Source organism: Drosophila takahashii, chromosome 2R (assembly GCF_030179915.1).
Source record: "Drosophila takahashii strain IR98-3 E-12201 chromosome 2R, DtakHiC1v2, whole genome shotgun sequence".
NCBI lineage: Eukaryota > Metazoa > Arthropoda > Insecta > Diptera > Drosophilidae > Drosophila > Drosophila takahashii.
The window spans coordinates 38847508-38870082 of NC_091679.1; the positions used below are offsets into that span (position 1 = coordinate 38847508).

The 22575-nt window shown below is 41.4% G+C and overlaps 2 protein-coding genes and 1 long non-coding RNA gene across 3 annotated transcripts; 1 reads left to right on the forward strand and 2 right to left on the reverse strand.

Annotated features, from left to right (window-relative positions):
- Positions 1-7: 7 nt before the first annotated feature.
- On the reverse strand, positions 8-1776 carry LOC138912281 (uncharacterized). Its single transcript, XR_011417803.1, has 3 exons — positions 1638-1776; positions 1106-1329; positions 8-515 (listed from the first exon to the last, which is right to left on the reverse strand). It is a non-coding gene; the product is annotated as an uncharacterized lncRNA (long non-coding RNA).
- Positions 1711-22542, forward strand: fdl (fused lobes). The gene is made up of 6 exons (XM_070212482.1): positions 1711-2196; positions 19282-19464; positions 19527-20035; positions 20100-20835; positions 20897-21215; positions 21284-22542. The coding sequence occupies exons 2-6, from the start codon at positions 19301-19303 to the stop codon at positions 21536-21538; spliced, it is 1983 nt and encodes a 660-aa protein (XP_070068583.1). The 5' UTR covers positions 1711-2196; positions 19282-19300; the 3' UTR covers positions 21539-22542.
- Positions 5852-12298, reverse strand: s-cup (stanley-cup). Its single transcript, XM_017147224.3, has 3 exons — positions 11802-12298; positions 9296-9446; positions 5852-7389 (listed from the first exon to the last, which is right to left on the reverse strand). Exons 1-3 carry the CDS (start codon positions 12161-12163, stop codon positions 6283-6285), a joined length of 1620 nt encoding a protein of 539 aa, XP_017002713.2. The 5' UTR covers positions 12164-12298; the 3' UTR covers positions 5852-6282.
- Positions 22543-22575: the final 33 nt, after the last annotated feature.

A 22575-nucleotide genomic window follows, 5' to 3' on the forward strand; every position in this document is an offset into this window, starting at 1 on the left:
GACTGTTTTTATTTATTATTCATGTTTATTCAAACTTAAAATACAATAAAAATATTAGGTATCTTCTAAAAATCGTAAGTGCTTAAAATATTGAAAAAAAAATATAAAATTTCCAAATCAGAAAGAAAAGATTCCATTTCGTTTCATAGGTATTTCAAAGTCGATACTGAATTTGATGTAAAATTTAAGGTTTGGGTATAAAAGGAGCAAAACCACGAAATATAATGCAGTCCCAAAATGAAAAATCATATAGTACTAGTGGTAAGTGAGCAAACCGGTTAAAATAAAGGCATAGTAATAATGTGTTGCTTTTATCCTTAGATTTTCCTCTTTGCAATGATAGTTGCTTCCTTAAGCAGCCGTCTAGGCAAGTTCATTAAAAAGCCGTGCAATTGGTGTAATCCTCCTTGGTTGGGCTAGGAGTGAATACATCTTTATGAACTGGCCTAAATAAATAATTATTCTCGGTCCGCAATTGGTAATGGCTTAGAAAATGGTCTCTTCATATTTTCCACCTGTAGCAGTTTTTAATGATGTAAGAAGGTAATGATAGAAGAAGGAAATAATCTTTTAAAAATGTACATCTTGATGTTATATTTTAATTATGTATAAAACAAAAAAATTTAATAATAATCCCGAGGTAAAAAAAAAGTCACGACCTATCTACATACAAAAGTTCTAATATTCGACTAAATAAAAATACTTGATAAAATATTCTCATTAGCACCAAATAGAAATTTTTCGTCACTACGTGTACTGCTGTCCACAGTTTTGTTTTTATTTTTTTATTTTTCTGCTGTCCCTTACATCCGGCATTGATTAGCATTTTATTTTCATTCATCTGTGGCTGGGTATAAAAAGAGTGGAATTTCGAGATAAGGTTTAGTTATAAAATGCAAATCCACATAATAGTACTGGTGAGTACGCGAAATAGTTAGAAAACATAGATTGATATACGTGTAAATAAGTCATGTTTTACATTTAAATATTTGTTAAAAAAAAAATGTGGAGGTTCACAAAATTTGAATGTTTCTTGAATTAAAATTAAATAATTCTCAAAATATTTAATTTAATTGTTTCTTAAAAGTTTACTAATAAGGCTTACTTTACTCTTCAGATTTTCTTATTTGGCTTGATGGTCGCTGTTTTGGCCCGACCTCAAGTCGATCCTAGTATCACAACAGTCAGCACTCCAGACGAGTACGGATACAGGAGTGCTATGGGTGGGCGTCAAGTTCCTTATCCAAGCGACTAAACTGGACTTCATCCTTATAAAAATTGGTGAATGTAATAACCAGTAACAGTAACCATTTAGAGGCTTCTTCTGATCTAGAAACAAATAAAAGATTTGTTAAAAACTACACTAAATGATGTTACTATTTTTTTACAAATTGGACTTAAAAGGTCCGTGAAGGTCGTAAAAAGCTAAAGGACTTATCTTTCTTGTGTTTTTTGGGTTTTCAACAAGTTTTCGGAAAAAAAAGAAACTGGCAAAATAGTTTAAATAAAATATAATAATATGTTATAGACTTATTTGCTGTTTGTTAATAAAGCAGTTTATTCAATTATATTGTTATTTTAAAATTAAATTATTAATAATGACGTCACAATGTTTATTTTAGTATTTTTAAACGAACTGTGGTATTTTCTGTTATGCCCTCTAGCATGGTATTTCAGCGTTTTCCTCGCACGGTCAGTCGCCGATTTTGTTTTTTGTTTTTTTGCGATAAATGTTTGCCCCGCACAAAAACTAACGACGCCAATGGTGAAAACGGGCCGTGCAATTGTTTAACTATTGTCCGAATGATTGGCCAGCGGCAGACTGAAACCAAAACACTCGATGTAATGCCAGTTTATCCAAGTGCAGTCCGATTTTCCGCCGCCGCACATCGCCGTCTCGCTCGCTCTCACTGTACTGTCGTCGTGTGCATTTTGATGTGAATTACAGCACAAATAAGACGATTTCCATGGTTGAAATGTAACGCCTGCCGCCGCACAAAGTCGCACAAAAGCAATAGGAAGTGGATTTATAGACTGCCACACCTGCGAAACGAGAGTCGCACGCTTACCTTAGCCGCACCAGCAACACCCTAGAATCGAAAGCCTCGTTCCCCCGCCTCCCACCGGACCCTCCTCAGTTGTCCTGGCAACGGAGGAAATAAGGACATGCAAAGAGCATTCCCATACGCAGTGTGGGTAAGTCTTCTCATGTACATACTTATATGTACAACCTACAGACTTACATTTGTACACATATCTGTCTGCGGTACTTACGCGTATGTGTCTGTTTTGGGCCAGGGGCTTACGCAAGGGATTCGGGAGGGGCTTAGACCCCCCGAGGAAACTTAAGTTGGGGGTAGCCTCAAAAGAAGAAGCTAAATCCTTTAAAGCACTACGCGCATAGGCAGTGCACCTTTAAAAAAAAACATATTAGAATAAGTGATTTCCATTACAGATATTTAATAAATTTAAGTTATTATTTTAAAAATATTTACGTTTTCCACTTAGTGGGCAAATGGGTGCGCCTTTTTATCAGTTTCTTTTTATTTGAACAAAGGAAAGAATTCAAAAAAATGTATTTACAATACTAGCAGTTGAACAAATTGATAAGTTGCTTTTAAGCATGAACTTCTGTTTATTTTTATTTTGAAGGATTCCAAGTTAATATCTCTCAACGAGTCAGAACTGTTTTAAAACGATATTATTTACAAATATGCAATTTAATTTAATTAAAAGTTGACAAAACTAGAAAGAATTCTGAAAAATGTAATCTTAAAACGGCCAAAATTGTTTCAAAAAGTGTTTATTTACCAATATGCAATTTAAATAAATTAAAAGTTGACAGGACTAGAAAGAATTCTTAAAAATGAACATTTGACTTTTTTGGATTATTTAAGATCCCTTCTATATGGCCTGCTTGAGCCCCTGTGCTTGTTGAGTACACTTTTTACGTGTACTCGAATATTTTTTGGCTATTTGGTATTTGCACTTTTACTTTCGGTTTTCTACTCTCCTTTGTGGCTTGGCCCGCTTGCCTTATGACTTGCTTTATTTCTTACTGCGGTAATCTTGACGCATTTGAGCTACAATATACTAGTTACACCCAAAGAAAAAACCAGAAAATGGGATGTGATTTTAAAAAATCTGAATTAATTAGGACATAACAACTTTGTATAAATTAGAGAAAACATGTTTTTAAAATTAAAAAAAAAGAAACAAAATGTTGTTAATTTAAAAATGCATTCAATAAAACCAGAGCATTATTGGAAACGTAATTCACTCATAAAACATTGCAACTGGCGATCTGGGCAGCGGAAGTGATAGTGAATGCGACTTGTAAGCTTCACTTGGCTAATCAAAGCGCCTTATCTATCAGTAATAAGCATTTCTCAGAACAAAAATATTAAAAATATGTTACTTACTTAATCGTACCTTCGTATCTTCTTTTTTTTGATAAATGCCAAGAGCGTCACGAACTTTATTAACACGCTTCATAAGAATTGTTAATGGTTTTATGTTGTATACTATCTTACAAAAATCCCAAAATTAGTGGATAGGTGAAGCACCCCTGTGGGGCATGTCATCCCTCGCTTGAATAAGATAGTCTTAAGAACATGATTATTAATATAGTATGTTAAGATAATAACTTGCTTTTAATCAAAGAATATTTTCATTTAATTGTTTTCCGTGTAGATAGTCGTTTTATATTTATTTCATTACTCTTTAGGCTTTCTGTTTGTTTTTGTTTCTCTCATAATTATTCTGTCATTCAAATTTTCACAAAGATTTTTATTTTTTAGCATATAATTAAATTTTAAAACTTTAACTTCTCTTTTGAATAAAAAGAGCACTTGAGATTTCGAGTTTTGTTCTTACCATTTCGATCTGAATTTTTAGGTCATACCAAATGCCAAATGGTTTATATTTAGTGACCCAATGGAGTCTATTTTTAAGCACGTGCCTGGCACTCCCAGCGATGCTGATGCGATGATGCTGACGATGATGATGATGATGACATCGTCGTAAGTGGCTCGAGTAGTTTGGCCCGATGCCCCGGCAGGAACACAAGTTTTTAAGCGGCAATTTGCAGCAATTATAAATACGAGAGGCAGTTGGCAAAGTGCTTCTGCTCACACCTCACAAACCCATGCCATCAAACCTGAAATTTGCCATTCGCCATCGCCTCTTGTGCCTCTTGTGGTGTTATTAATAAATCGAACCGGGTGGAGGGGGGGCAATGGAAAGGGTCAAGCGGCGCTGCGCAGTTTGTGATGCCACCTAAAAAACACCCAGTGCCGCCCAATGCCGCCCAATCCCACCCCATTGCCGCCATGAGTTCAGCTCGGTTCAGTTTCATTTTCAGCTCTCGTTCGCTCTATTTTGTTTGCCCTGCACACACATGCACATTAGCAGGCCAGGCGTCTGGCGCTCTCTTTTCTATCATTTTCCCACCCATTTTCCCCCCATTTTCCCACCCATTTTCCTCGGCAGCAGCAGCAGCAGCAGCGGCGGCTGCGACTTGTTGTGCCGCCGTCAACGGCAGACGCATCGCTTTCAGTTGTTTGCAATTATCAACAAAGCGCGCTCCTCTTGGCCGGATCATCGAAAGTGTGTTAATACGCCGCCCAGAAATCTCGCTGGCATGGCCATAAATAAACCAAAATTAAGTTGTTTGTATTTATTGCCGGTGCTCACGTGAAAAATTCAACGGAAGCGTTTCAAATGCTGCTGACACGACGGTACGAGTGCTAAACGAAATATGAATTTAATACAGATTTTTAGAATCTTCGATTGGGGCTGCTTTGCATACACAGAAGTTGGCTTTAATGTGATCTCAAGTGTAACTCAGGCTTTGCCGTCGATGCATGCATAATTACATAAATTACCCACCACCCACTTAAGCATTTCAAGGTTGCATAAACGCCGAGAGCTTGTTACCCCTGCACCTGATGTCAAATGAAATTGTGCACAATGATGAGAGCCAACTAACAAGTTTCTTGTTACCATTTCAATGTGGCACGAGGGCAAAAGAAAGGTAGTTAAGGGAAGCGCCCCCTTCGTTTTGTCATCGCTTGACCGCACAGAAAAACAGAACCCGCAATTGTAAACGATTTGTTTCCCCGAATACCCTTGCACTACTTGAATTTCAATCAAGTTATTCTGAGTGGGGGATAACGGTGCGTATACTTAATGTTCTTTGAAGCAGTGCTGCGTTTGATAAAATACTTGATATGTGTGCTTTATATTTTGAGCTGTTCCTAAGTGGGCGAACTTGATATTTAGGAGAGCTTAATTAAACAGGGTGAATTTTGACGTATACTTGATATTTGAAATTGTTTTTTTCTGTGAGACAGCTTCTTTGCATATTTGATGAGTGTAACCTTCAATTGCATTTTTTATATGGTTTATTTTGAAATGTAAAATATTTAACACTATTTGCCCAATAAATTCACACAACCCACTAAAATATTTAAGTTAGGGAATCGCTTAGCCGACCTGGTCACACTTTTCCCCCTTGAACTTCCCTTCGCTCTCTTCATGCAAATGATCCAGACGAAGAGACAGAGACACAAACCCGTTGTTTGTCTGAGGTAAGTGCGGTGAAAAGGAAAGCGGAAAATCGAAGGGGGTGGGAAAAACAGGGGGTGGCCAGTGGGTGGTGTGGCCTGTTATCTTGCAGCTTGTTAGCCGTTGTCTTTGACGATTTGTTTGCATGCCATTCTTTGCTCTGGTTTCGTTTTTTATTTTATCATCTTTCTGCGTTCCTCGCCCTGTATTTAATACAAAATCAATCGGATTGCGCTCAACCGAGCATTATAAACTGAAAACATTGCCCGTGTGTTTTATTCAGGCGAAGGTTGCGGATTGAGGTTGCTTATTAAATCGCTTGTTGCTTTCAATTACAACTTTTGATTTTATTGATACGAGTATTCGAAACGAACATTTACATTTACAGGGATATGCACGCGCTTAGCTCTAAACATTTAAACATTTAAAATTATTGTTTTCGTGTTTGCTTAATATGTTCCATCTTATTGTTAGAACTTGAAAATGCTTAGTTTAAGAGTGCTTTTGCTCGGCTGCTTTATCATAATTATAATTTGATAATTATCATAAGCAGTTAAGAACCACTTAAATCATTGTGTTCCGAAAACCAACAGGTTCCTTAATAACTTTTCAAATAATATCTTGACTTTCATGACTTTCGACCAATTGCAACTTATCTTAATCATAGTTAAAGCACACTTGTGGTTTAGGTTTCTGTTTGCAGCCTCGTTAGGCTCACACATAACCGCTGGACTCCAGTTTGATGGCTCCCTCGTATGTGGGCAGGCCCGATCTGTCAATGATTTTGCTCATGTCCAGGCTGATGATGCCGTTCTCGTTAATGCTGTTCAAATCCTGCTCCTCCTGTTGTCCCGCGGCCTGTCCCCCATCCTCCTGAAGCTCATCCTCCGTTTTCAGCTGTCTGCCATCGTTGGATGTGTGGGATGTTTCGGATATTTGGGATGTTGCTGGTGTGTCCGTTGCTGCTGCGTTGTCATTTTCATCATTGACGGCGGTTATGGGTATGGCTTCATTTTGAGGTGGTTCCACATTCCCGTTGGCCTCATCCGCATCCACATCCTCATCCTGCAGAGCCTCGGCCGATATGTGGTTGCCATTATCGATGTCGCTGGGACAGGGGCAAAGGGCGGGCCCATCCTCCTCCTCCCTGCGACCGCCCATATTCAGACCGCTCTCCACGGACAGAGCGGTCAGCGGCTCATCCTCCGGCTCACCCTCGTAGCGGAACTTGCCGCACAGCGGACAGCCGCGTCGGTAGTGGTTTCCGCTATGCTGATGGCTCTGCTGCAGGTACCGCCGCCCGAAGGTGTTCATCCGGATATTTTGCGCCGGCTTTCGCACCTGCAGCGTCTCCATTTCCAGGCAATTTCCGCTCCGGGCTGCCACCGCCGCCGCCGCGGCATTCCACATGCTCTCCACCTCGGCTCGCTGCAGCGAGCAGCAGGATTGGGCATTCAGGGCCAGCTGCAGCTGCTTGTTGACCAGCAGGCCACCGGATCCCCCCGATCCCGATGCCCCGGCCACGGCATCCACACTGCCATCGGGGGTTCCCCGGCCGAAGCTCGTGCCCGGCTGGCCGCTAATGTCCAATGAGGAGCGATATCCGGGCGGCGGCGAGACGCGCTGCATCAGGAGTTGCTGCTGCTGTTGCAGTTGCAGCTGCAGTTGTTGCTGCTGCTGCTGCTCCAGTTGTTGCTGGTGGAGTTGCTGCTCGTGGAGGACGACGGCATCGTAAGAGGGCGGCGGTTCGTGGTGCAGGGCGGGCACGGCGGACAGGCCATCGGTGGAGTCGCCCAGGAACAGGCCAGATGTCTCGTAGCACTGAAAGAAACGGAACAGTATTAAAGTCAATAAGGAAAAGAGCTTAACAAAAAATTATAAGAATGTGGCTAAATTTTGGGAAAAGTTTAAAAGCAATTTTGTTGTGTTTAAAAATATTTATCAAAATGTTGAAGTAATTTTTGAAAACGGACCATTCATTAAAAAGTTATGATCAAAAATTAAAAGCAGCCGCTAGATGGAGCCATCAAAAATTTAAACAGCCGCTAGATGGCTCTAGTAAGTTTGACGACAGCAAATCTCCATCTCCCTCGCGCTCCCTTGAGCTGAGTAATAGGTATGTGATAATCAAAGTTATCAACTATAGCGTTCTCTCTTGTTTATCACTGGAAACATTAAGCCAGTTGAGTATTAGAATATTTAAAAATAATATATATTAAACGGAGCTCCACCTTTAAAACCTTTTCTATCAACAAAGATCTCTAACTTTCCTATCCAAAAAAGCCTTTTTCTGTTCCACATACCCCAAGGCTGTGAATAATTGCCGATCTCCGCTTGGTCGCTCTGTAATTTACCTTCTTAATGGAGACGCGCTGGACAAGTGAAATTTACGCGATCAAATAAAAAAGTTTAAATTGCACACATCATAAATTTATTTGTCTCTGCCGCGCAATCTGCAAACCCATCTTATTGCCATTCCCCTCCGCCTAGAAATCCCGTCTTCATCTGTCCGCAGTTGACATTTGTGCCTGGACAGGCTAACGTTGATTTACGCGGAGCCCTTTGCCGGCGTTTTTGTTTTTTTTTTGTCCCTCGTTTCCCAACGGCCCAACAAACAACAATGAACTGAATGATGGCCTATGGGGTGGGTGGGTGGTATGGTTGGTGGTTAGTGGGTGGCTAAGGTCGGATTGGGAGGTCTTAGCTGTTGGCGGCTTGTAACTTAATAAAGCCCACGGCCAAGTGAGTGCGGCTTCTGGGCCACTTGCACTGTGGCTATGGGCCAACCACAATGGTCGCGCCCCTTTGGTCAACTCACTTTCCCGTGGTTGTCGCACCTGTTAAATGCGCCGCATAAATATCCATTATAGCCCTGCCCTTCCCTTGCCCTTTTCCTACTCTCACTTTCAGTTTGCGACTTATTTTCAAAACTGTCCTTATAAAATGTTGGCTTAAACTTGAAAAAGTACAATTACTGTTGTGGTGGTTTTAGGACCCAATTGCCTGTTGGATAGTATTATTTCTCTCTTTGGCGTAATTGTGATTTTAGCCACTAATTGGGAAACGAGGTTGAGGTTGATTTGATTGAAGTTCAAATCGAAAAATAAATGGGTTGCAGGGAAAGTTTATTGTGTGTTTTGCTTAATACCCTGTTTGTTTACACTCTTTTTAGCCAGCACTTAAGCTTAATAGCCGCTAATTGATTTTTAGCGTTTAATCGATTGAAATTTAAATAGGTTATTGTTGTTGTTTGTATTCATTTTGGCTTTGAAGTAATTCGTCAAGTGAACTGATAGAAATAAATTAGTTACCTCTATTTTTCTACACTATTTTGATTAAAGTCTTTTAGTTTGGGTTCTAGCACTAGAAAAAGTCCTTTTAAAATTAAAGAATGACATATAAAAGAATTGTTACATTATTTCTTATTTATTTTCACTGTAAGATTCAAACTCCCTATTCTACTATTCTATTATTTTTTAAACTATTAATTCACTTCCTAATTATTGTCACAATAATAGAATAAAATAAACAAATGGGAATCCCTTTGCTAGATTTAATTAAATTCCACTGGTTCAGCTGGTTTAGATTTCCTCTTCCATTGTAGCCAACTATTTGGAATGCCGTTGACGTCCGTTTGTTATTATTGGCTGCCGGACAACAAAGGTTCTAAAACCCCGAGGTCCCAGGGACATTGATATTGGGAGCCATGTATTTATGCGCAACTCACCTGCTCCACGCTGTATATTTCCATGTTGGGATCGCCTTCGAGCCACTGGTGCTGCTGCTGTCTGTAGGCCGCCTCTGTTCGCTTTTTGATATTTCGATGACAACAATAGCAGACCACACACAATACGGTCGTCACCAGGGAAAGCATCGCCCTGCAACAAATTTAATCGAATGGGGGCTGTGTGAATGCAATGTTATTCCACGGATATCGGCCACACATGTATATTTGTCGAACTGTTTGCTTTGGGCGCTGACACGAAATTGATTGCGGGACTCAGATAAATGGCCAGCCCATCATGATAATATCATATTAATAACGTTTTTGGCATTTATTAATTTTGTCGAACAAATTGCAAATGCTTGTATATTAATTTATTTACTTTGGCCCGTTTGTGTCCTCTGCCTGCATATTGATAGCATAAATTGCCAGCAAAATTTTGACTTCAATACATCAACAGAGCGGAAATTACTTTCCTTGCCTTGTGCTTTTAATTAGATAGCATAGTTTTCATTCTAGCTCTCAATTTAATTTCAGGCCAAACAAAAGGCAAAACCAACTGTTGATAAGTTTGTATGGAATATTGAGAGTATTGTCAACTAACTTGATCCTAAAAGCCCTCCCTCCTTAGCAAATTTGTGTGCACATTCTCCGTTTTGTGCCCTAATTTAATCTAAGAAACTACAGTGTTTTGCCTATCTTATTGTTTTATCGAGTTTGCTTTGATTTAACGCCAGAAATTCAATAGGATTAGCAAACTTAATTTCTATTGTGTGTCGACAAATTGTTTTCAATAAGCAGATTATGTGTAGAAAGGATTAAACTTGAATGAACGCTTATGATGTGTGCTGTTTATCAAACAATGGATTTGTTAAAGAAATAGAATTTCCGAATTATAATAGCTGTAAAATAAGTACTCGAAGAGTAGTGAGAAAAGTGTATATTGTATTTGTCGAAAAGTATAGGTATTATCGAAATGTAAAAGAAACTTTTCAAATCGGAACATTAATTTAAAAGATATGAGCAAATAATTAAATTCACGCAGTGCAAGCAGTTGCTTTGCTGAATGGATATCTCCAACTCCCTTGCACTTTCTAAACCTCAGTAACGGGTATCTGATAGTCGAGGTAAATTTCGTAATTTTATAGAGCTACAATTCTTTTATGCGATCATTTTGAAAGGTGTAGCCATAACAATTCTCGAAATCTGTCAATAAATCCAAAATGCCCCCCACTATCAGCCTGATTGCCAGTTATCAAATTTTCCTTTTAGCGCTGTCGGCCAATTTGTGTCGGTTTATTGAAACCCACTGGTTTATTTAGTCGGAAATCGCTTCGTGTCGATTTCGTAGCTCGAGGCATTTCCATGACGTCAGTTAATCCACTTTAGAATGCAACATTGTGTCCCACTTGTCTGTCCAGTGTTTGTCCTCCCCACTCCACTCCCCCCTTTCGTCCTTTATGTTCTCTTTCCTTTTTTTTTGACTGTTCATTTTCCCCCGTTCACGCAATTTCTCGCATGTCAACAGTTCATTAAGGCCCTCTTTTGGGCCGAGTTTTTCCAACCTTCCCATTTCGCAGAGGCGAAAAACAGACAACAGAGCGGCATGTGAAGCGATTTCCCCCCAGTCCAAGTTTTTATTCGAGCTATTTTCAATGAACTGCCCGAGGCAATCGATAAAAATGTAGTTAAAATAAAGTTTTTCGGTTTGTGAGGAGCGTGATGTTTACAGACATCAAGAAAACCCCATAAAATTGTGTTGACAAAATGTACATTGTTGGGTTATTCGTAAAACAAAAAAAAAAGCTCGTGTTGCATAGGAAAAAAAATTGTACTAAAAAGAAAGGATGCTTGGGTTTCCCCGAAAGAAGAAAACCGAAAGTAGAAAAATCGTAATTATTATTTTCCCGCCTCGCGGAAAAGCGGAAGCCTGACATCTTCGCTTGCAGGCGGCGAAAATGTTGATGTTTATTAATTTGCAGCCCCATCCCATAAATCAAGCGGTGCCAAGCATTATGATCTATGCGAGCTTCTTGTAATATCCTTCTTAAATGCTTACACAAGTTGGGCAATTACTGCAGGCATTTCACTGGAATTTACGACCTGCTATAAACATTCAAATAATTGACTTGCGGTTGCCGGGAAAGGTATGTTTTCAAATTACACATCTCTCTTTCTGGTTAACTTGAGTTATTTGATGGCAAACATACTTTTGGGAATAAGCTATTAGTTAACAAGAATGTCCGTAATGATAATATTAAAGTGACTGGAGCTCTTCAAAATTGTAAATATTTGAATGGTTTCGTTCAAACTTTCCTTGGAAACTCTAATTAATTAATTGCCCAATGACTGCTGGGAATTCTTAGTTATTTGCCAAAAAGTTGCATCCACGATATGTGTGCCACTCTTTCGCATTTCCCACGAGCCTCACCTTGGCTCATCTCTTGAACTTGGCTCTGACTGCTCCTCCAGTCAGCCATCAGTCAGTTGTTTCAGCTGTCAGACTTACCCGCCGAGCAGCAGATTCACATTGCCGTTGACAACATTTGCATATGTCTGGGGTCCACTAGGTCCTCCACCGCCGCCCACGCCCGAAATGACAGATCCTGAGCCACCGCGCTGCTGATGATATTGTCCCAATCCGCCGGTATAGTAGGTGGTGTGTGTGGCAATCGAGGATGAGGACGAGACATGCTCCTGGGACTGCTGCAGCTGCTCCTCGCTAGCGAAGCTTCCATACGATAACGAGGATGCGGATGACGATGATGATGGAATCCCCTCCGTTGTGGAAACCACCAATGTCGGTATTGTGTTATTTTGATTTAGATTCTGACCGAAGGCCAGCAGAGTTGCATAACGCTTGAGAGACATATTTCACTGCGGCTGGAAATCGAAGCTAGGCGATTGCATAACGATTAGCACGGCGCACTCATTACACTGCCATTAGCACGCACACTTTAGCACCGAACGAGGCGCATCTAGCCTGGCTAGAAGCGAAAGCTAGGAGGCTAGGGCTCTAGACCGCAGCGAGGACGAAAGGCGACTGCCAGGAGTAAGCCCTCGCGAGCGACGACCCGAAGGCAACGGAAATTCTAGCACGACAGCAACACAAGTCGCACGGCAACACTACGCGAAAACGAAATTTATTGGGTTTTTGAAACGACGTTTGTACATTTTTTCACGTTTGCAAATATTTTATTGGTACAGAAATATCTTGGAAATATTTAGGAGCCATTTACCTCTTTTTTAAAATTTTTTTTTAAATATTTGAGGGTTGTTCACTTTCAAAAATAGTAATTAAACCAAATTTTTTTAGATCTTTGAGATATATTATTATTTATTTTGAGATTATAAAGAAAAGCTTTTTCAAGTCCTCTTTTGTTTTCTTTTCTATATTTTAAAGAACATTTTGCACTGCACTAATAAATTCTTATTGATTTTTTTGTGGAATTAAATTCGCTGCTTTTCCGTTCTAGAAATATGTAGTTCTTCTTAACACATTGGGTTATTTATTTGTCATAAATTTTGAATAACTGATATGAGAACTTGATATGGATTTGTATTTAATTAACTTAAGAATATTATCCTGTTTTTTTCCGAGTGCAGCTGTTAGAACGATCGATGGCCAAGGCAAGTCTATTTCCGTAACTCTTGGTTTTGGCCGCGAATCGCGAGTTGTGCGTCTGGGCAAATGCGTTGCGCTGCTGCAACTGAGCTCCGGCTTGACTTGCTGACTAGTTTGCTGGCTGGTCGTCCTGTCCCGAGGACTTTGGCTTGGCTTATCCTTTTGTTGTGAGCCCGACGAAGTTGCCTTGGTAACCGAGTGAGCGAGCCTTCGGCTTGGGCTCTGCACTTCGGGTGTTTTGGCCGCTGCCTGCTGAGGTTACTGGTTACTGGCTGATGGCTACTGGCTTTAAGTTCCTGTTGCTGCTTGCTGGTTGCCTGTTACAAGTTGCGTTGCCCATTTTTCTGCAGCTTTCCCTCTCTAGCTTTTTTGGGGGGCGGTGGCGGTGGCAGCGGGTGGAAAAAGGATATGTCGACGACAAAGGCCAAGCACGGCTATTTGTATTGAGCTTCCCTTTGTATCCCTCTGTTCCTGCACGTTTCACGTCAAATTGAGCGCCAAATGCTTTTGTATGTCCCATATGGGTTGTCATTATTGCTGTTGTTGTTGCTGCTGCTACTACTATTTCGATGTTGTTGTTGTTGTGGCAACCGTGCATGCCATTTGAACAACACTTGTCGCCAACTGACATTTTTCACGGCATGCGGCCATAAATAATAATGCGACTCAGAAGCAACAGTCCATGCCGCGCATATTGAGCATGCAACATGCTGCACAGCGTCACACGCTGCGTATGCGTGATGCGGCAAAGGAATGCAGGCCAATTATGTTGGCACAAAAGGGTGTTGAACTGTTGCATTTATATGAAAAATTAAAAAAAAGAAAGGAAACTAAAATTATAAAGGAAAATATTAAATTACATCAGCAAATAAATCAAGGTTTGTAAAAGGATTACTTTATCGATAGCAATAAAATTAAAATACCATTTGTTCCGCCACCAGAATGTTCCTAATGCGCCCCATTTATTATACATTTCAACATACCCCATCTGAAAAATGTAGAACATTATTGAAACAATTCTGAAAATGTATAATATTTGCATATCGGCCGCGTTTTATAGCACCCGCTTGCAATCATCATCATAATTGCCAGCCGTTAGCAACTAATTGAAATTCATGTATTATTTTCGGCAAATTTGCTTTTAATTTATGATGCACTCGCCTTGCGCAAACATTTAAATGGGCATTCGCGCGGCGCGAATGGGGAGTGCCCAATATTCGGGGGCGGCAGAGTAGATTGGTCCTGCCATAGCTCTATAGCTATAACTATAGGTATACCGTATACCCAGGCCAGGTGCATACAATCACAGGCACAGTCGCCCGACGCTTTCAAGAACATATGTAAATAGTTGCACGCCATTTTTGCCGCCCCGCTCTATTATTTCTGGTTTCTCTGCTGTGTGCACAGAAAAATATGAATTTTTATATTCAACAAAGAGCTTTTCAATAGCTTAATATTATATTTATATTTAAAATATTTATGAATTATTTGAGAATGTCTTAACTAAAAAGGTAACGAGTTATACAACTTTCAAATCGAAAAAGTTGGATCTAAAAATATACATACGAGGGCTGTCCGATAAATAACCGACCTCAACGTCAAGATAGCGGCACATCTGAAAAAAAAGTGTCTACTTCAAATTGTGCATATTATAAAAGCTACTCGCCAAAATTTCAGAAATTTATCTTGCGCAATTATCTGTTGACAGTCGTTTTTGTGAGTCTATTTCGGTGATTTCCCCAAAATGGAAAAAATTGAATATCGAGCTGTAATTAAATTTTTATTTTTGAAAGGCAATACGCCTTCACAAATCAAAGATGAGTTGGACTCTGTGTATGGTGACTCTGCACCATCGTTTACCACCGTAAAATTTTGGGCAGCTGAATTTAAACGTGGTCGCAGGAGCTTGGAAGATGATGAACGTCCTGGGCGTCCAAAAACTGTAACCACTAACGATAACATCGCTAAAGTTCATCAATTGGTACTAGACGACCGCCGGATTAAAGTTAGGGAAATAGCTGAGATTATGAAGATGTCAAAAGAACGTGTTTGTCACATATTAAACCAAGATTTGGGCATGAGAAAGCTGTCCGCGCGTTGGGTGCCGCGTTTGCTTACGTTAGACCACAAACGTGCGCGCATGAACATTTCCAGCGCTCTGTTGGCTCAGTTTAGAGGCAATAAGACCGAGTTTTGGCGCCGATTGATAACTGTAGACGAAACTTGGATTCATCATTATACGCCCGAAACAAAAATCCAATCTAAACAGTGGATTGAAAAGGGGGAACCGGCCCCAAAAAAACCCAAAGCTGTGTATTCGGCTGGGAAAGTGATGGCGAGTGTTTTTTGGGACAGCCATGGAATTATTTTTATCGACTATCTCGAAAAAGGAAAAACTATAACAGGAGCATACTACGCATCATTATTGGACAAGCTAAAGGAAGAAATTTCGAAAAATCGGCCACATTTGCAAAAAAAGAAAGTCTTGTTTCACCAAGACAACGCCCCATCTCACACCTCAACAGTCGCCATGGCGAAAATCCACGAATTGCGGTTCGAACTGCTTGACCATCCACCTTATTCACCGGATCTAGCACCAAGCGACTTTTTTTTGTTTCCTCAACTTAAAACTGCGCTCGGCGGCCAGAGATTTTCGTCAAATGAGGAGGCAATCTCTTTCGTGAACTCGTATTTTGCAGACAAAGACGTCAAGTACTATTTGGAAGGGTTGCAGAGATGGGAGCATCGCTGGGAGAAGTGTGTTCAGTTACAAGGAGACTATGTAGAAAAATAAAAAAAAATTTTTTGAAAAAGTCGCGTGCATCATGGTTAGGTCGGTTATTTATCAGACAGCCCTCGTATAGTGTTGATACTATCGGACGAAGAATCTAAATAAGGTGGAACAAAACTTTGTAAATTTTTAGTAAAATAAAAGCCTAAATTAAAAATATATTTCAATTTTTTGTTTTCAAAAATTTTAGAAAATTTTTCAAAAGATCTATTGTTAAAAAATTTCAATCTTTTTATCTATCTCATAAAATGTAATAACGCACACAGAAACGTAAGCTTATAAAGCATTGCCTGCGGAAAATCCAACAGTGGAAAGTTCTTTTTATTTTTCGTATGCAAATTCTATGCCTAGCTTTATTTCTCCCTGTGCACCTATCCCCCTCTCTTTCGCTCCGAGTGTGTTTTTGGCCGTGCCAACTGTTTGTTGACGGCGTCGTCGGCGTTCGAGCGTCTTGAAATCCGCGCAACGTCGGCGGCTTAATAGTTATAGTTGGGCCGTAGTTGTTGCCAGCTCCTCGAGTGTCGCGCGCGCTTAAGAGCACGTCCGCGTGGTTGCTTCTATTATTTCTCTCGCTTTTTTCTGCCGCTCAACGGCCGTGAACGACACACAAAAGTTGCCAGCATTTTGTAGTTTTCCATCTCTGGCATAATTTTAGATTTGTGTGAAAGGAAATTTGTCAATTCAGGGGACACCCAGCTGGAGAAGGAGCAAAAGCAGCGGGCGTCGGTCGTCGGTCGCCTTTTTGTGTGTTAGGCCGCCCCTCAACAGTTGGCAGCTGGCAACTGGCAACGTGACTCATTAGAGCGTCTCGCTGTTTTCGGGGCAGCGGTGTTGCAGGGGCACGAGGACATGCGGTGGCGGCCACCCACCGACGGGCCCTCTGATGATGGATAGTTTCGGGCGCTTCTGGTCACTTTCGAGCACCGCTCTGCGCACGCGTTGCGGGTAAGCCGAGGGAACTTACTCCTAACTAAACGATAAATAATTGGGATAAAGTTAAATTATAATATTTAGGAAGTAGCATTTTAATTTGGGGATTTTTAATAAAAATATTTATATTATATTTTTATTTTTGGTAGTCTAGAAAATCTATTTAAAATAAACTCAGTTAAATACTTTCCATAGTGTCTGTAAAATCTTCAAAAAAATAATTTTTAAACCTTTCCTCAAACCGATAAACTTCTTAGACCAAGTATTATGATTTATTTAATCCATGGCTAAAACTATTCATTAAATTCCTTTACTTATTATGATGAATAAATAATTTTTAAATATACCTTTCAAAATAACTATCTTTGCAACTGGTTTAGTGGCAAACTGAAAAAAACAACAAAAACGCTGTAATGTATGCTACACTCTGTACAAATATTTTTGACAGTCGTATGCGTGCTGTGTGGAAACTAATGAGGCTGTCACATTCAAGCAATCCTTTCCTGCCGCCGCACACCTTCTCCTCCGCTCCTCCCGCTTCTTGTCCTTTTTTTCAAGCATTGGCAGCATTAATTATGCATGCCTGTTGATTTATTATGCACGACCATCAAGGTAATGATGGGACCAGGCCACAACTAAGAGCACGTCCATTGCATTGGAGCACCAGCTGCCAAGCTGCCACATTCAACCTCCCATCCGAGTTGCCAGTGGCAACTGGAAATAAAGGTTCCCCCGAATGGTGAGGTGAATTCACCTGTGTTGCATGACCTGCGAAAGTATTTCATATTTTCACATGAAGCGTAATGAAAATTTTAAGGTCTCACCCGTGGCAGCTTCGATCGTTGGAGTCGCACGCAAAGGTTGCAGGTCCTTGTTGATTTTGCCACTGCATTACAGGTGTGTACCGCCCACCGTAATCACCCAGTCGTGAGGAAAAGCAGCGTCACGATACCCGGCGCCAGGCACCATTCTCTATTCTCAACTCTCCATTTGCTCCATTGGTGGCAAGGTCTCGCCCTCGTTCTTCGTCTATGCAAAGTTTAAAAGTGTCCGCCCTAAAAATATATAAAATCACATTTGGATTTATGGGTCCCCCGCACATTTGTTAAGTAATTTGATTTGAAATCGATAAGGAAGCATAAAACGCTGAATTACAGGTTACCTTACAAGTATGATACGGGATGGGGATAGACAGGAATATGGTGTTTAGGGTGGACACGCAGGTTTCACTTGTAAAGGAAACACACTTTGAGAAGGGGATAAATCTGAAGTATTTGGTAAATCCAAAGAATATACATAACTTACAAGGAATATATTTATAAACACAATCAAAAAATTGACAGAAGATCAGATTGATATGTGCATATAATTTTGATATGAATAAAGATTAAGTTTATCTTATTTTACATTATTTGTTTGGTATTTCATATGATTTGATAAAATATTAAGTTTAATATGTTTGAATCATAAATTTCACATAAATCATATTGGCTTTTAATTGATATGAAATAAAATAACTATTTTGAATTAAGCAGGTCCCAACTTTAAATGGTATATGGTACAAAAGTACAGCCCCAAACTTCCGTTTCCCAAAAACAGAAACATCAGAACTCTTCGTTTTCTTTCACTACTTCTAACGTCCAACCAAATCAAGCAATTTATTCATATCCAATCAAATTAGAATTTTAAAAACTTCAATTTATTATGGGATATACGTACGTTGCGTATTTTTGTGCCCCAAAGTGAGCTGCCATGTCGCGGACCCGAATGTTTGTATACGGAACTGTCTTCGATTTTTCATTATGTTGCCAGCCAGGCGCCATTGCCACTGGAGACCCGATTCCCTTGCGTGCAGAGGCAAAGGTGGATGTACCATGTGTGCGTTTGTATTGGCGTGAGGACATCGCGGTCGCCGAGGACAAACAATTGCCACTAAATGGCATGTGGCGGACCCCGGCTCCTCGGGTTTCCTTTGATTTTATCGCTCGTCAAGCCCAAGTCGCGAGCATTGATTAAAGTTCGATGTGTCCTGTCCCCCATGACGACCGAGCTGAACGATTTTCAGGGCGGGTCTGGTGGTGGTGGTGGCCCATTGTCTTGCGACACGACCTGCTATTGTGCATTATTGCTTAACTGTCTCAGTTCTTTGAACCAGTTGCCAGCAGGCAAGCGGCCAAAAGCCAGATGATGTCAACTGGTGGGCGGGGGGCGAGGCCAGAAAGTAGGTTAAATGGGGATCAGGGGAGTTGAGTTCCATCTTGGGCTATTTAAGTTTTCATTATTACAAATATAGTTAGCTGATGTGTTCCAATTTGAGTTGTTAAATGGGTTTAGGCAACTCTAAGGGGGATTTTTATATTCTCTTATAGAATTTAATTTAATATAACCGAATTTTTAAGTGACTAATTCATACTTATCCTCTTTTCCAGCCAACGCTATCTCTATAAGATTATTACAAATATAGTTAAGATATGTGTCCCAATTTGAGTAGTTAAAGCAACTCTAAGGGGGATTTGTACGGGCCTTATGACACTTTTGAGAGCGTCATAACGCCCCCGTGAGATTTCTACATTTTCTTATAAACTTTAATTTAATATAACCGAATTTTCAAGTGACTAATTCATACTTCTCCTCTTTTTCCAGCCTACGCTATCTCTATAAGATGTCCCTGGCTGTATCGCTGCGCCGAGCTCTTTTGGTGCTCCTCTCCGGCGCCATATTCATCCTGACGGTGCTCTACTGGAACCAAGGAGCCAACAAGGCCCAGGCTTACAACGAGGCGCTGGAACGCCCCCACAGCCATCACGATGCCAGTGCCTTTCCCATGTGAGTGCCACATGCCAATCACTCCCAGTCAGACTCCCACTAATCACTCTTCGTTTTTGCAGACCCGTCGAGAGGTCCTGGACGTACAAGTGTGAGAATGAACGATGCATTCGGGTGGGTCATCATGGCAAATCCGCCAAGCGGGTCTCGTTCATCAGTTGCTCGATGACGTGCGGTGACATCAACATTTGGCCGCATCCCACCCACAAATATGTGCTCAGCTCGCATACGCACAGCTTCTCCGTGGAGGATGTGCAGCTGCAGGTGGACACGTCGCATCGTGAGGTGCGCAGGCAGCTCCAGCTGGCCTTCGACTGGTTCCTCAAGGATCTGCGGCACATCCAGCGGCTGGACTACGCCGGCAGTTCATCGGAACCGACGGTCAGTGAGTCCTCATCGAAGTCCAGGCGTCATGCGGATGTGGAACCGGCAGCCACGCTCTTTGGAGCCACCTTTGGGTTGAAGCAGGAAGGGGATCTGACCAGCGTTCAGGTCAAGATTAGCGTGCACAAGTCCGGAGACCTTGACTTTAGTCTGGACAACGATGAGACCTATCAACTGAGCTCCATAAGTGAGTAATCTGTAGGGGAAAGTTGTTATAAATTGAAATAATAATTTATACAATTCTTGAACAGCCGATGGACACCGCCTGCAGGTGGAGATCATTGCAAACTCGTACTTCGGAGCCCGCCATGGACTGTCCACGCTGCAGCAACTGATCTGGTTCGATGACGAGGATCACCTGCTGCACACGTACGCCAACAGCAAGGTGAAGGATGCCCCCAAGTTCCGCTATCGCGGTTTGATGCTTGACACCTCGCGTCACTTCTTCTCGGTGGAGTCCATCAAGCGAACGATTGTGGCCATGGGACTGGCCAAGCTAAACCGCTTTCACTGGCATCTCACGGATGCCCAGAGTTTCCCCTACATTTCGCGGTATTACCCAGAGCTGGCCGAGCATGGTGCTTATTCCGAGAGCGAGACGTACACGGAGCAGGATGTGCGCGAGGTGGCCGAGTTTGCCAAGATCTATGGCGTACAGGTCATACCCGAAATCGATGCCCCCGCCCATGCGGGCAACGGCTGGGATTGGGGACCCAAACGCGGAATGGGCGAGCTGGCCATGTGCATCAACCAGCAGCCGTGGAGCTTCTACTGCGGCGAACCGCCGTGCGGTCAGCTGAATCCGAAGAACAACCACACCTACCTCATTCTGCAGCGGCTCTACGAGGAGCTGCTGCAACACACGGGGCCCACGGACCTCTTTCACCTGGGCGGCGACGAGGTGAATCTGGATTGTTGGGCGCAGTACTTCAACGACACGGATCTGCGAGGCCTCTGGTGCGATTTCATGCTGCAGGCAATGGCCAGGTGAGCGTTAGATTATCATAAAATAATTCCACAATTAAATAATCATAACTCCAACCCGCAGACTTAAACTAGCCAACAATGGTGTGGCACCCAAGTACGTGGCCGTCTGGTCGAGCGCCCTGACCAACACCAAGTGTCTTCCAAACAGTCAATTCGCCGTTCAGGTCTGGGGCGGCAGCACCTGGCAGGAGAACTACGACCTGCTGGACAACGGCTACAACGTGATCTTCTCGCACGTGGACGCCTGGTATCTGGACTGCGGCTTCGGCAGTTGGCGGGCCACCGGGGATGCGGCCTGTGCTCCCTACCGCACTTGGCAGAATGTCTACAAGCACCGGCCTTGGGAGCGGATGCGATTGGACAAGAAGCGCAAGAAGCAGGTGGGCTCAGCAATATAAATAATCCAAATAAATTAGATATTATTTATCAATTTATAATAATTATTTAGGTGCTGGGCGGCGAGGTGTGCATGTGGACCGAGCAGGTGGATGAGAACCAGCTGGACAATCGGCTGTGGCCACGTTCAGCCGCTCTGGCCGAGCGATTGTGGACCGATCCTAGCGATGATCACGACATGGACATAGTGCCGCCAGATGTATTCCGCAGGATCTCCTTGTTCCGAAATCGACTCGTCGAACTGGGAATTCGGGCTGAGGCCCTGTTTCCCAAATACTGTGCCCAGAATCCCGGCGAATGCATTTGATATTACCTCTAAGCAGTAAAAGTAAACTCCTACAATCCCCAATCCCGAGACCCCTCCCGACATGTGCGTTAGTTAGTTGATAGTCTAATTGTTATTTTATACGGATACCTAGGCTTCGTTTCGCAAGGAAGCAGGCGACTGTTTGAAATGGTTTCTGGCATAAACCACGACTCGAATTTCGTTTTCATAGGACAAGCATCAAAACTCACCCATTACTAGTACAATCCATCTCGAAATATAGCGCACACAGACATTGCAGTTGGAACCGAGAGAAAATGGTGGGACGTAGGCAAAAATGACCTAGTAGGGAATCAAGTTGAGGTTGAACATTAGAGTTCTTAGACTTAGTTGTAGATTTCATACGCATCAATTCACTTACACAGACATAGGCTTATGATATATATATATATAAATTAATACGTAGCTTTAGATGATAAATCACGATTGATAAATAACAAACTTTTTGATATTTTAAAAGCTTTATTCGCAGAATATTAGTTATTAAGTTTAAGGTGACATCAAATGATCTTTTCCTCTTCTTTTACTTATACTTTCGTTTAGTTCTCTTTTAATTTCGCGTTGCATTAAGTTAAAATACATTAAATTACATTTTCAGTGATATAAACAATGTGACCTTAAAAATCAGAAAGAAAAACAAAAGCAGCTAAAAGAGTAAAACTTAGAATTAACATTAACAATTAATCGTTACGAACATTTTTGCACGCATTGGCACACAACTGACACTCGACTAGTAAATCGGTAGCTAATTTAGGATGTACACTAAAAGGGGGAAAAATTGTTGGGGTATTCACAGTTTGTTTCGTTCAATATTTCTACATTTGGAATGATTGATAAAATCCCTATGTTGGCAATTTGTTTTCGTACTTAAGATTTTGCAACAAAATATCAAAACACGAAAAACCTGAACCCTGAACCTACATTAGTTTAACAATTTCTGCTGTAACTCCAAGTCACTCTCGAAAATAAACTAAAGTCCAGTCTAACTAGCTTTCTGATCTGATTTCTTTCTTGGATGG

Coding starts and splice junctions, on each gene's coding strand:
- fdl (XM_070212482.1), top strand. CDS start 19,301: ATGTCCCTGGCTGTATCGCTGCGCCGAGCTCTTTTGGTGCTCCTCTCC. Junction 19,465..19,526: donor GATGCCAGTGCCTTTCCCAT/GTGAGTGCCACA, acceptor TCGTTTTTGCAG/ACCCGTCGAGAGGTCCTGGA. Junction 20,836..20,896: donor ATGCTGCAGGCAATGGCCAG/GTGAGCGTTAGA, acceptor TCCAACCCGCAG/ACTTAAACTAGCCAACAATG.
- s-cup (XM_017147224.3), bottom strand. CDS start 12,163: ATGTCTCTCAAGCGTTATGCAACTCTGCTGGCCTTCGGTCAGAATCTA. Junction 9,447..11,801: donor GTGAATCTGCTGCTCGGCGG/GTAAGTCTGACA, acceptor AATTTGTTGCAG/GGCGATGCTTTCCCTGGTGA. Junction 7,390..9,295: donor AAATATACAGCGTGGAGCAG/GTGAGTTGCGCA, acceptor CGTTTCTTTCAG/TGCTACGAGACATCTGGCCT.